At 46.0% G+C, this 13,364-nt stretch overlaps 1 protein-coding gene across 1 annotated transcript in view; it reads left to right on the forward strand.

Moving 5' to 3' along the window:
- LOC144481080 (disintegrin and metalloproteinase domain-containing protein 12-like) overlaps window positions 1-13,364 on the forward strand; it is a 359,843-nt gene that overhangs the window by 255,813 nt on the left and 90,666 nt on the right. Inside the window, exon 10 of the mRNA XM_078200726.1 lies at window positions 2,282-2,366. Within this exon, the coding sequence (XP_078056852.1) occupies window positions 2,282-2,366 (85 nt within the window). The remainder of the gene's footprint in view (window positions 1-2,281; window positions 2,367-13,364) is intronic.

Here is a 13,364-nt window from a genome sequence, read left to right on the forward strand (position 1 = left end):
CTCTTGAATGCATCCAATGTTTTGGCATCAACTACTTCCTGTTGTCATGAATTCCACAGGTTCACCACTCTTTGGGTGAAGAAATGTCTCCTCACCTCCATCCTAAATGGTCTACCCCGAATCCTCAGTCTGGTTCTGGACCCCCCCCACCATCGGGAATATCCTCCCTTCATCTACCCTGTCTAGTCCTGTTAGAATTTTATAAGTCTCTATGAGATCCCCCCTCATTCATCTGAACTCCAGTGAAAACAATCCTAACCGAGTCAATCTCTCCTCATACATCAGTCCCTCCATCCCCGGAATCAGCCTGGTAAACCTTCGCTGCACTCCCTCGAGAGCAAGAACATCCTTCCTCAGAAAAGGAGACCAAAACTGCACACAATACTCTCGGTGTGGCCTCACCAAGGCCCTGTATAATTGCAACAACACATCCCTGCTCCTGTACTCGAAACCTCTCACAATGAAGGCCAACATACCATTTGCCTTCTTTACCGCCTGCTGCACCTGCATGCTTACCTTCAGCGACTGGTGCACAAGGACACCCAGGTCCCGCTGCACACTCCCCTCTCCCAATTTACAGCCCTTCAGGTAGTAATCTGCCGCCTTGTTTTTGCTTCCAAAGTGAATAACCTCACATTTATCCAAATTATACTGCATCTGCCATTGATTAGCCCACTCACCCAACCTGTCCAGATCATTCTGAAGGATCTCTGCATCCTCGTCACAGTTCACCCTCCCACCCAACTTGGTATCATCTGCAAACTTTGTGATGTTCCATTTTGTTCCCTCATCCAAATCATTAATATATATTGTGAATAGCTGGGGTCCCAGCACCGATCCCTGTGGTACCCCACTAGTTACTGCCTGCCAATTTGAAAAGCACCCATTAATTCCTACTCTTTGTTCTCTCTCTGCCAACCAGTTTTCTATCCATCTCAATACACTTCCCCTAATCCCATGCCCTTTAATCTTGCACGATAATCTCTTGTGTGGGACTTTGTCAAACGCTTTCTGAAAGTCCAAATATACCACATCGACTGGTTCCCCCTTGTCAACTCTACTAGTTACATCTTCAAAGAATTCCAACAGATTTGTCAAGCATGATTTCCCCTTCATAAATCCATGCTGACTCTGTCTGATCCTGCCACTGCTTTCTAAATACTCTGCTCTAAAGTCCTTGATAATGGATTTGAGAATTTTCTCCACCACCGATGTTAAGCTTATTGGGCTATAATTCCCTGTTTTCTCTCTACCTCCCTTTCTGAATATTGGAGTAACATTCACTACCCTCCAATCTGCAGAGACTGTTCCAGAGTCTATAGAATCCTGGAAGATGACCTCCAATGCGTTCACTATTTTTGGAGCCACTTCCTTAAGTACTCTGGGATGTAGATTATCAGGCCCTGGGGATTTATCCGCCTTCAATGCCATCAATTTTCCCAGCACCATTTCTCTACTAATATTGATCTCCCTCAGTTCTTCCCTCTCACTAATTCTTGCATTCTCCAACATTTCTGGCATCTGATTTGTGGCCTCTTTTGTGAAGACAGAACCAAAGTATGTATTCAGTTGCTCGGCCATTTCTTTGTCCCCTATTATACGTTCCCCCGTTTCTGTCTGTAGGGGACCTACATTTCTCTTCACCAACCTCTTCCTCTTCACGTGTCTATAGAAACTCTTCGTGTCAGTCTTTATGTTCCCTGCAAGCGTACTTTCATCCTGTATTTTCCCCTTCTTAATCAATCCCTTGGTCCTTCTTTGCTGGATTCTAAACTGCTCCCAATCCTCAGGCCTATTATTTTTCTTGGCCAATCTGTATGCTTCTTCCTTGGATTGGATACTCTCTCTAATTTCCTTTGTCAGCACAAACCATTTGGCACCATCATCAATTAGATTGTTAGCCCCTCACACAATTTTCCCAGCTCACCGCGCTGGCCAAGTGCAGCGAGGTGGTAAATCCCCGTCCAAAGATACACAACCTCCTTCCCAAAATATCACCACATCCTCAAAAAACGTTCAAGCAAAAATTCCATCTTTGGTTGTGTCAGCAGACACAGAATTCCCACATTGCTGGCGAGATGCCAGTGCTCCAACCAGACTGGAGCTGTTTGGCTAAAGGGGCAACATCCTCTGCCACCCTCAGTTATGATTAATGATGAGAAAGTGCAGGTGAGTCAGGGTCCTTTGTAAATTTGGCAGTTTAATCCTTCCATGGGAGACAGTTGGTTTTCCATCGATTCTCTCATGTTCTTCTCTGTAATGTTTGCTTTCTCCTTTCCAGTGGTGGCACTTACGATAATGGCATCATCGGCCTGGCCACTTTAGCTGCTATGTGTTTGGACACATCTTCTGGAGGAATAAATTTGGTGAGCACACATTCTTCTTCCTATTTCTTCACTCCTCTTGGACTGTGGCTAACACATTATACTCGTTAAAGTAGAAAGACCAGAACCTTCAATGTTAAACTGAGCAGAAAGCTGAACGGCTGGCTGTCAGATATCATCAGCTAGCCACTCTGATGGAAATAAGGATGTCTTTTCTATGATTGTGTGTAGTGATTTAACACGGTGGCACAGTGGTTAGCACTGCTGCCTCACAGCGCCAGGGACCCGGGGCAACACGGTGACACAGTGGTTAGCACTGCTGTCTCACAGTGCCAGGGACCCGGGGCGGCACGGTGACACAGTGGTTAGCACTGCTGTCTCACAGTGCCAGGGACCCGGGGCAGCACGGTGACACAGTGGTTAGCACTGCTCCCTCACAGTGCCAGGGACCCAGGCTCAATTCCCAACTTGGGTCACGTTCCCCCCATGTCTGCGTGGGTTTCCTCCGGGTGCTCCGGTTTCCTCCCACAGTCTGAAAGACGTGCTGGTTAGGGTGCATCGGCCACGCTAAATTCCCCCTCAGTGTACCCGAACAGGCGCCGGAGTGTGGCGATTAGGGGATTTTCACAGTAACTTCATTGCAGTGTTAATGTAAGCCTTACCTGTGACTCATAGGTAAACTTTTAAAAAGATAATTGTTCTGATTCTTGTGAAGACAAATAAACCAAATTCAGTAAATGATCCTGACATCAAACTGGGCAAAATCTCACTTAACATCAAACCAAAGTCAACCTATATTAAACATGGATCAATTGGTCAGCTATAAATTCCACATGAGAAAACAGGTAGAACAAAGACTTTATTCAGTCATCCTCTCAGCTGAAAAGTCCTCAAAGGCTCTGAATTTTCACAGGTAGAATTACACCTTCTTCCCTTGAGCTCTTTTCCTCTGCTTTGTATCCCAGCAACCCAAGGACCATGGACAAGGTCATCACCAAAATGAAGCCTGTCTGTGCAACCTGCTCCGCCATGCTCCTGACACTCTTACCTATGGACTTAAGGTTAACGTGCAGGTTCAGTCGGTGGTTAGGAAGGCAAATGCAATGTTGGCATTCATGTCGAGAGGGCTAGAATACAAGAGCAGGGATGTATTTCTGAGGCTGCATAAGGCTCTCGTCAGACCCCATTTGGAGTATTTTGAACAGTTTTGGGCCCCATATCTAAGGAAGGATGTGCTGGCCTTGGAAAAGGTCCAGAGGAGGTTCACAAGAATAATCACTGGAATGAAGAGCTTGTCATGTGAGGAATGATTGAGGACTCTGGGTCTAAACTCGTTGGAGTTCAGAAGGATGAGGGGGGATCTTATTGAAACTTAAAGGATACTGTGAGGCCTGGATAGAGTGGACATGGAGAGGATGTTTCCACTAGTTGGAAAAACTAAAACCAGAGGCACAACCTCAGGCTAAAGGGACGACCCTTTAAAACAGAGATGAGGAGGAATTTCTTCAGCCAGAGAGTGGTGAATCTGTGGAACCCTTTGCCGCAGAAGGCTGTGGAGGCCGGGTCATTGAGTGTCTTTAAGACAGAGATAGATAGGTTCTTGATTAATAAGGGGATCAGGGGTTATGGGGAAAACAAAGAACACAAAGAACAAAGAACAATACAGCACAGGAACAGGCCCTTCGGCCCTCCAAGCCCGCGCCACTCCCTGGTCCAAACTAGACCATTCTTTTGTATCCCTCCATTCCCACTCCGTTCATATGGCTATCTAGATAAGTCTTAAACGTTCCCAGTGTGTCTGCCTCCACCACCTTGCCCGGCAGCGCATTCCAGGCCCCCACCACCCTCTGTGTAAAATATATCCGCCTGATATCCGTGTTAAACCTCCCCCCCTTCACCTTGAACCTATGACCCCTCGTGAACGTCACCACCGACCTGGGGAAAAGCTTCCCACCGTTCACCCTATCTATGCCTTTCATAATTTTATACACCTCTATTAAGTCTCCCCTCATCCTCCGTCTTTCCAGGGAGAACAACCCCAGTTTACCCAATCTCTCCTCATAACTAAGCCCCTCCATACCAGGTAACATCCTGGTAAACCTCCTCTGTACTCTCTCCAAAGCCTCCACGTCCTTCTGGTAGTGTGGCGACCAGAACTGGACGCAGTATTCCAGATGCGGCCGAACTAACGTTCTATACATCTGCAACACCAGACCCCAACTTTTATACTCTATGCCCCGTCCTATAAAGGCAAGCATGCCATATGCCTTCTTCACCACCTTCTCCACCTGTGATGTCACTTTCAAGGATCTGTGGACTTGCACACCCAGGTCCCTCTGCGTATCTACACCCTTTATGGTTCTGCCATTTATCGTATAGCTCCTCCCTACATTATTTCTACCAAAATGCATCACTTCGCATTCATCAGGATTGAACTCCATCTGCCATTTCTTTGCCCAAATTTCCAGCCTATCTATATCCTTCTGTAGCTTCTGACAATGCTCCTCACTATCTGCAAGTCCTGCCAATTTTGTGTCGTCCGCAAACTTACTGATCACACTACTGAAAAGGCAGGAGAATGGGGATGAGAAAGATATCAGCCATGATTGAATGGCGGAGCAGACTTGATGGGCCGAGTGGCCTCATTCTGCTCCTGTGTCTTATGGTCTTATGGACAGTCAGACAAGAGGCAGGAAGAAGCCATTCGGCCCTTCGAGCCTGCCCCACCATTTCATAGGATCGTGGCCAATCTGATCGGATACCCTGTATACGCCCGAGCCTCAAACAAACTTTCAGAGAATCGCTTCCAGAAACAGAGCTCCAAAGAATCACAAGCCTCTGACAGGAAACATTTCATCACCTCTCCGTTTCAGACTGCTGATTGCTTACTTTTAAACAGTTACCAAAGTTCAGGATTCACCCAAGAACATCCAGTCCACATCCACCTTGCCAAGACCCCTCAGAATCTTATGGCCATGATCTCACCACCTTATCCTCTCTGATCTTGGGTAAGGCGAGATGGTAAGATTGGATGGGAGGTGAGAACCAGGTCTGCACCCAGTTTTTGCCTCCCACGGTTGCAATGGCACTGTTTTACCAGCAAAAGTATAATGAGTCCCAGAGACTATCATCCAAGCTCACTTACCTGTAACACCTCACTGGCTAGGCTTCTCCCTGACTATAACCATGCTTGGACACCACCAATGGGAACCAGACATGATGGCCTTGCTGGGGGGATCGGAGGACAATTGAAACCTCCCAGGTGGTCAGGGGTAGGGTTGGGCAGTGCCAAGGTGCCCAGTGAGCAATGCCAGGATGCTTGATAGGTAGTACAGGGTGCCAGGCTGGCACTGCCAGAGTGCCTGGGGGCACTGCCAGGCTGACACTGTCCTATGGGCACTGCTCAGCCATACCTCTGACCACCTGGTGTCTTCAATGCTCTCTGATCCCCTCGGTTTGAGCATCACATCTGAACCCCATTGGTGGGAGCAATTCTCATTGGCTGACCTCTCTCTATAATGTTTAACTATCGATTGTTGGAAAACCGTTAGAATTGACTATTAAGGCAGTAATAGAAACACATTTGGAAAATCACAATCTAATCAAGCAGCATCAGCATGGCTTCATCAAAGGGAAATTGTGTCTGACTAAATTATGAGAGGTTTTCAAGGCATTCTCACCCAGAGTGGATCGAGGGGAACCAGTAAATGTGTTGTATTTGGACTTCCAGAAGATGTCCAACAAACTACCTGACAAACATTTTAGCCACAAGGTAAGAAGCCGTCGAGTTGGCGGCAGTATATTGGCACGGAGAGAGAACTGGCTAATGGGTGGGGAACAGTGAGTGGGGATAAGGGGTTGGTGATGTGTAACCAGTGGCTTCCACAGCGATCAGTCCTGGGCCCGCAACCGTTCACAATATACATTAATGACTTTGAGGAAGGAAGCAAACACACTGTAAGCAAATTTGGAGATGGTCCAGAAGTACAAGGAAAGGCTTGTTGTGGGAGGGAAACAAACCGTTTACAAAGAGATATTGATAGGTTCAGTAAGTGGTGAAAAAAAGGCAAATGGAAAATAAAACAAGAAATAGGAGCAGGACTGGCCATCAGATCCTTCAAGCCTGCCCCGCTATTCAATATGAATGAATCAACTCCTTGTCTGTGCCATTTCCCGATAGCCCTCTATTCCCCAATCGATCAAATATTGATCCATCTCCACTTTGAATACTGATCCAGCCTCCACCACCCTTTGGGGCAGAGAATTCCAGAGATTCACCACCCTCTGCAAAAGAGATTTCTACGCACCTCCGTTTTCAGTTACTGCCCTTATCTTGGAGCTGTGTTGCCTTGTTTGAGACACTCCCACTAGTGAAAACATCTCACTGGCTCCCCTGTCCAGCTCCCTCAGGATCTCACAAGTTTGAAGAAGGTCACCCCTCACTCTTCTAAACTCCAGGAATACAGAGCCAGCCTATTTAGTCCACCTTGATAGGACAGCCTCTCATCCCCAGAATGAGACTGGTGAATCTCCTTTGGATTGCCCCCCATGTTGCCATCTCCTTTCTTTAGGTAAGGGAACCATTGACTGTACGCAGTATCCCAGGTGAGGCCTCACCAACACCTGTACAATTACAACAAAACCTCCCTATTTTTAAACTCCAAACCCTTTGCAACGAAAGCAAAAATGCCATTTGTCTGAACTACTTGTTGGACCTGCCTGCGGGTTTTCTGTGGTTGATGCACGAGAACACCCAGATCCCTCTGTACTTCACTCACCTGCAGTCTCTCTCCATTTAGATAATAATCTGCCTTCTGATTCCTCTCACAAAGTGCATGATCTCACACTTCCCCCACATTAAACTCCATTTGCCGGGTTTCCACCCAGTCACCCAATCTATCGATAACCCATTGCGGAATCGCAACATCCTCATCACAACCTGCCCCTCCACCAAGCTTCACATCATCGGCAAATTGGAAAGCTGACATTCTGTTCCTGCCTCCAGGTCATTCATGTAAATAGTGAACAATTGCGAGCCAAGAACTGATCCCTGCCCTTTAGATTTTATTTATTATTGTCACATGTATTAGCATACAGTGAAAAGTATTGTTTCTTGCACGTTGTGCGGACAAAGCATACCATTCATAGAGAATGAAAGACTGTAGTGTTAGAGTCATAGCTAGGGTATGAAGAAAGATCAACTTAATGCGAGGTAAGGCCATTCACAGCTTTCCTCTCTGAAAAGGACCCATTTATTCCAACTCTCAATCCACGCGAACACACTTCCCCCGATTCCATGGGCTTTTACTTGATGCGGCACCTTGTCAAATGCCTTTTGGAATCTAAATACACTACATCTACAGGTTCCCCTCTATCTACTCTCCCTGCCACATCCTCAAAGAATTCAAGCAAATTATCCTTCATAAAACCATGTTGACTAGGTTTGATTATATTCAGCTTTCCTCAATGATGAGTTATTTCCTCTTTGATCATTGACTCCAGCATCTTGCCAATAATCGATGTTAAACTAACCGGCCTGTAGTTCCCTGCCTTCTGCCTTTCTCCCTTTTTGAACAAGGGCGTCACATTGGCTGTTTTCCAATCTTCCAACACCTCTGGAATTTAGCGAGTAATGAAATATTTCTACCAATGGGTCCACTATCTCTACAGCCGCTTCCATTAAACCCTGAGCATGCAGTTCATCGAGTCCTGGTGACGTGTCCACGTTTAGCCACTTGAGTTTTCTTATTCTCTATCCCTTGTGATTGGGAGTTTTGTAAGTTCCCCTGTTATTCGGAATCCCCCATCTGATAATTTAGGGATATTTACAATGTCTTCCATGATGCAGACTGATGCAAAAATGTATTTCGCAAATCCGCCATTTCTTTGTTTGCTGTTTTCAATTCACCCGCCTCGCTCAGTAGCGGCCCCACATTGACCTGAGCTGCCACTTCCTATTTATATTTCCACAGAATCTCTCACGGTTACTTCCAACGCTACATGCACGTTTTCTCTCAAAATTCATTTGCTCCCTTCCTATTGGCTTTTGCTGCTGGATCCTGAACTCTCCCCAGTCTCTGGTCTCCCACGATCCCTCACCACTTTGTATATCCCGCTTTTCAATTTAACATTATCCCTGACCTCCTGTCTTAACCCTGGATTTTGCCTCTTTCTTGTGGAATACCTCTTTGTGATTGAGATAAACTCCTGCTGAGAATTTGGGACCAGCTGTTTCAGTATCTGCCACTGCTCATCTACTGACCCGTATCTTAGCTTGTTTACCCAGCTCACCTTAGACAGCGCCTCCCTCAGACCATTATAATGACCCTTATTTAAGTTGAAGACACTGGTTATGGACCCATGGTGTTTACCCTCAAACTCTATCTGGAATTCTATCACATTGTGAGCACTAACTCCTAGGGGATCCTGTATTAATCCTTCTTCATTACACAAACCAAATCGAAAGTAACCTGTTCTTGGGTAGATTCCACACCGTACTGCTCTAAAATGCAATCCCTGATACACTCCATAAATTGATCTTCTATGTCACACTTGTCGGATTGGTTTGTCTAATCAAGATGCAGATTAAAATCTCCCATGATAATTGCAGTTCCCTTCAAACTTTCCCCTCATATTTCCCCAGTTTTGCTCTGATTTCTTGAGAGGTCACATTTTGGGGGTTTATAGACTACTCCCACTCTTGTCTTCCTTCCCCTGCTATTCAACCAAAACCAAATTCACTATCCACTACCTTTATATCACAGCTCTGCTCTGAAACCTAAACAACACTACCCCACCTCAAAGAACAAAGAAAATTACAGCACAGGAATAGGCCCTTCTGCCCTCCAAGCCTGCATCGACCATGCTGCCTGACTTAACTAAAATGCTTCCGGGGACCATTTCCCTCTATTCCCACCTCATTCATGTACTTGTCAAGACGCCCCTTAAAAGTCACTACCGTATCCGCTTCCGCTACCTCCCCCGGCAATGAGTTCCAGGCACCCACTACTCTCTGTGTAAAAAATCTGCCTCATACATCTCTTTTAAAACTTGCCCCCCGCACCTTAAACCTGTGCCCCCTAGTAATTGACTCTTCCACCCTGGGAAAAAGCTTCTGACTATCCACTCTGTCCATGCCTCTCATAATCTTGTAGACTTTTATCACGTCTCCCCTCAACCTCTGTCGTTCCAGTGAGAACAAACCAAGGTTCTCCAACCTCTCCTCATAGCTAATGCCCTCCATACCAGGCAACATCCTGGTAAATCTTTTCTGTACCCTCTCCAAAGCATCCACATCCTTCTGGTAGTGTGGCGACCAGAATTGAACACTATATTCCAAGTGCAGCCTAACTAAGGTTCTATAAAGCGTCAACATGACTTGCCAATTTTTTAACTCAATACCCTGGCCGCTGAAGGCAAGCATGCCGTATGCCTTCTTGACTACCTTCTCCACCTGCATTGCCACTTTCAGTGACCTGCGTACCTGTACACCCAGATCCCTCTGCCTATCAATACCTCCTTCCCCCTTTGGTCTGTTCTTTTGGAACATTGTATATCCTGGAATGTTGAGCACCCAGTCCTGGTCAACTTGCAACCATGTTTCCACCGCGTAACAGCTAATACATCATACTCAGAAGTTGCAATCTGTGCCATCAACTCAATTTATCTTGTTGCAACTCACTCTTGCATTCAGATTAACCACATTGAGCTTTGTTGTTTTACAATTATTTGTAACTCTGAGTTTGCCCTGTGTTGCGTATTTTCCTTTATGTTTCCTGCCCTGGGATTGGATTATTAGAGTTGGAAAGTCTTGCTGTAACTGGACAAGGTGCTAGTGAGACCACATCTGCAACACCGTGAGCACTTTTGGTCCCTTAATTTAAGGAAAGGTATAATTGCATTGGAGACAGCTCAGAGAAGGTTCACTGGGATGATCCCCGGTAAGGAGGGATTGTCTTGTGAGGAAAGGTTAAGCAGGTCGGGACTCTGTTCACTGGAATTGAGAAGAATGAGAGGTGATCTCATTGAAACATACAGGATTCTTAAGGGGCTCGACAGGGCAAATACCGAGAGGCTGTTTCCCCTCATGGGAGAGTCTCAGACCAGAGGCAGAGACTCAGAAGAAAGGGGACCCAATTTAAGACTGAGATGAGGAGGAATTTCTTCTCCCAGAGGGTTGTGAGTCTTTGGAACTCCTTTCCACAGAGAGAAGTGGGGGCAGAGTCCTTGTGTATATTTAAGCTGAGATAGAGAGATTTATCATCAGTGAGGGTTATGGGGAAAGGGCAGGAAAGTGGACGTGAGAAACATTGGAACAGCCATGATCTATTGAATGGTGGAACCGGCTCGAGGGGCCAAATGGCCTCCTCCTGTTCCTATTTCTTGTGGGCTTATTGTCTTCTGATTTTTAGCAAAGAACAAAGAAAATTACAGCACAGGAACAGGCCCTTCGGCCCTCCAAGCCTGCACCGACCACTCTGCCCGACTTAACTAAAACACCCTACCCTTCCGGAGACCATATCCCTCTATTCCCATCCTATTCATGTATTTGTCAAGATGCCCCTTAAAAGCCAATACAGTATCCACCTCCACAACTTCCCCCAGCAGCGAGTTCCAGGCACCCACCACCTTCTGTGTAAAAAATCTGCCTCGTACATCTCCTTTAAACCTTGCCCCTCGCACCTTAAACCAATGCCCCCGAGTAATTGGCACTCCCACCCTGGGAAAAAGCTTCTGACTATCCACTCTGTCCATGCCCCTCATAATCTTTGATAAAGCCGTTGACAAGGTCCCGCATGGTAGGTTGTTGCAAAAGGTTAAATCTCAAGGTATCCAGGGTGAGGTAACTAAATGGATACAAAATTGGCTTCTTGACAGAAGCCAGAATTAGAGGGTGGTTGTAGAGGGTTGTTTTTCAAACTGGAGGCCTGTGACCAGTGGTGTGCCTCAGGGATCAGTGCTGGGCCCACTGTTATTTGTCATTTATATTAATGATTTGGATGAGAATATAGGAGGCATGGTTAGTAAGTTTGCAGATGACACCAAGATTGGTAGCATAGTGGACAGTGAAGAAAGTTATCTCCGATTTCAACAGGATCTTGATCAATTGGGGCAGTGGGCTGATGAATGGCAGATGGAGTTTAATTTAGATAAATGCAAGGTGATGCATTTTGGTAGATTGAACCAGGGCAGGACTTACTCAGTTAATGGTAGGGCGTTGAGGAGAGTTACAGAACAAAGAGATCGAGGGGTACATGTTCATAGCTCCTTGAAAGTGGAGTCACAGGTGGACAGAGTGGTGAAGAAGGCATTCGGCATGATTGGTTTCATTGGTCAGAACATTGAATACAGGAGTTGGGACGTCTTGTTGAAGTTGTACAAGACATTGGTAAGGCCACACTTGGAATACTGTGTGCAATTCTGGTCACCCTATTATAGAAAGGATATTATTAAACTAGAAAGAATGCAGAAAAGATCTACTAGGATGCTACCGGGACTTGATGGTTTGAGTTATAAGGAGAGGCTGGATAGACTGGGACTTTTTTCTCTGGAGCGTAGGAGGCTGAGGGGTGATCTTATAGAGGTCTATAAAATAATGAGGGGCATAGATCAGCTGGATCGTCAATATCTTTTCCCAAAGGTAGGGGAGTCTAAAACAAGAGGACATAGGTTTAAGGTGAGAAGGGAGAGATACAAAAGTGTCCAGAGGGCACTTTTTTCACACAGAGGGTGGTGAGTATCTGGATCAAGCTGCCAGAGGTAGTAGTAGAGGCGGGTACAATTTTGTCTTTTAAAAAGCATTTAGATAGTTACATGGGTACGATGGGTATAGAGGGATATGGACCAAATGCGGGCAATTTGCTTTGGGGTTTTTACAAAATGGGCAGCATGGACAAGTTGGGCCGAAGGGCCTGTTTCCATGCTGTAAACCTCTCTGACTCCATGACTCTAATCTTGTAGACTTCTATCCGGTCGCCTGTCAACCTCCATTGTTCCAGTGAGAACAAACCAAGTTTCTCCAACCTCTCCTCATAGCTAATGCCCTCCATACCAGGCAACATCCTGATAAATCTTTTCTGTACCCTCTCCAAAGCCTCCTCATCCTTCTGATGTGGCGACCAGAATTGAACACTATACTCCAAGTGCGGCCTAACTAAGGTTCTATAAAGCTGTACCCATCCAGGAAGGACCTAAAGAGAGAGTTAAGAAGAGCCAGGAGGGGACATGAGAACTCTTTGGCAGGTCGGATCAAGGAAACCCCTAAAGCCTTCTATAGGTATGTCAGGAATGAAAGAATGACTTGGGTAAGATTAGGGCCAGTCAAGGACAGTAGTGGGAAATTGTGCGTGGAGCCTGAAGAGATAGGAGAGGTGCTAAATGAATATTTTTCATCAGTATTCACGCAGGAAAAAGACAATGTTGTCGAGGAGAATACTGAGATACAGGCTATTGGACTAGACGGGATTGAGGTTCATAAGGAGGAGGTGTTAGCAATTCTGGAAAGTGTGAAAATAGATAAGTCCCCTGGGCCGGATGGGATTTATCCCAGGATTCTCTGGGAGGCTAGGGAGGAGATTGCAGAGCCTTTGGCTTTGATCTTTATGTCGTCATTACTTCCGTTGTGGGCAAAGTTTTGGAAAGGATTATAAGAGATAGGATTTATAGGCATCTCGAAAGGAATAATTTGATTAGGGATAGTCAGCACGGTTTTGTGAAGGGTAGGTCGTGCCTCACAAACCTTATTGAGTTCTTTGAGAAGGTGACCAAAGAGGTGGATGAGGATAAAGTGGTTGATGCGGTGTATATGGATTTCAGCAAAGCGTTTGATAAGGTTCCCCATGGTAAGCTATTGCAGAAGATACGGAGGCATGGGATTGAGGGTGATTTAGTGGTTTGGATCAGGAATTGGCGAGCTGTAAGAAAACAGAGGGTGGTGGTTGATGGGAAATGTTCATCCTGGAGTTCAGTTACTGCAAGGATCTGCTTTGGGGCCACTGCTGTTTGTCATTTTTATAAATGATCTGGCTGAGGGCGAAGAAG

The sequence above is a fragment of the Mustelus asterias genome, chromosome 1 (genome assembly GCF_964213995.1).
Source record: "Mustelus asterias chromosome 1, sMusAst1.hap1.1, whole genome shotgun sequence".
In the NCBI taxonomy this organism is placed as follows: Eukaryota; Metazoa; Chordata; class Chondrichthyes; order Carcharhiniformes; family Triakidae; genus Mustelus; species Mustelus asterias.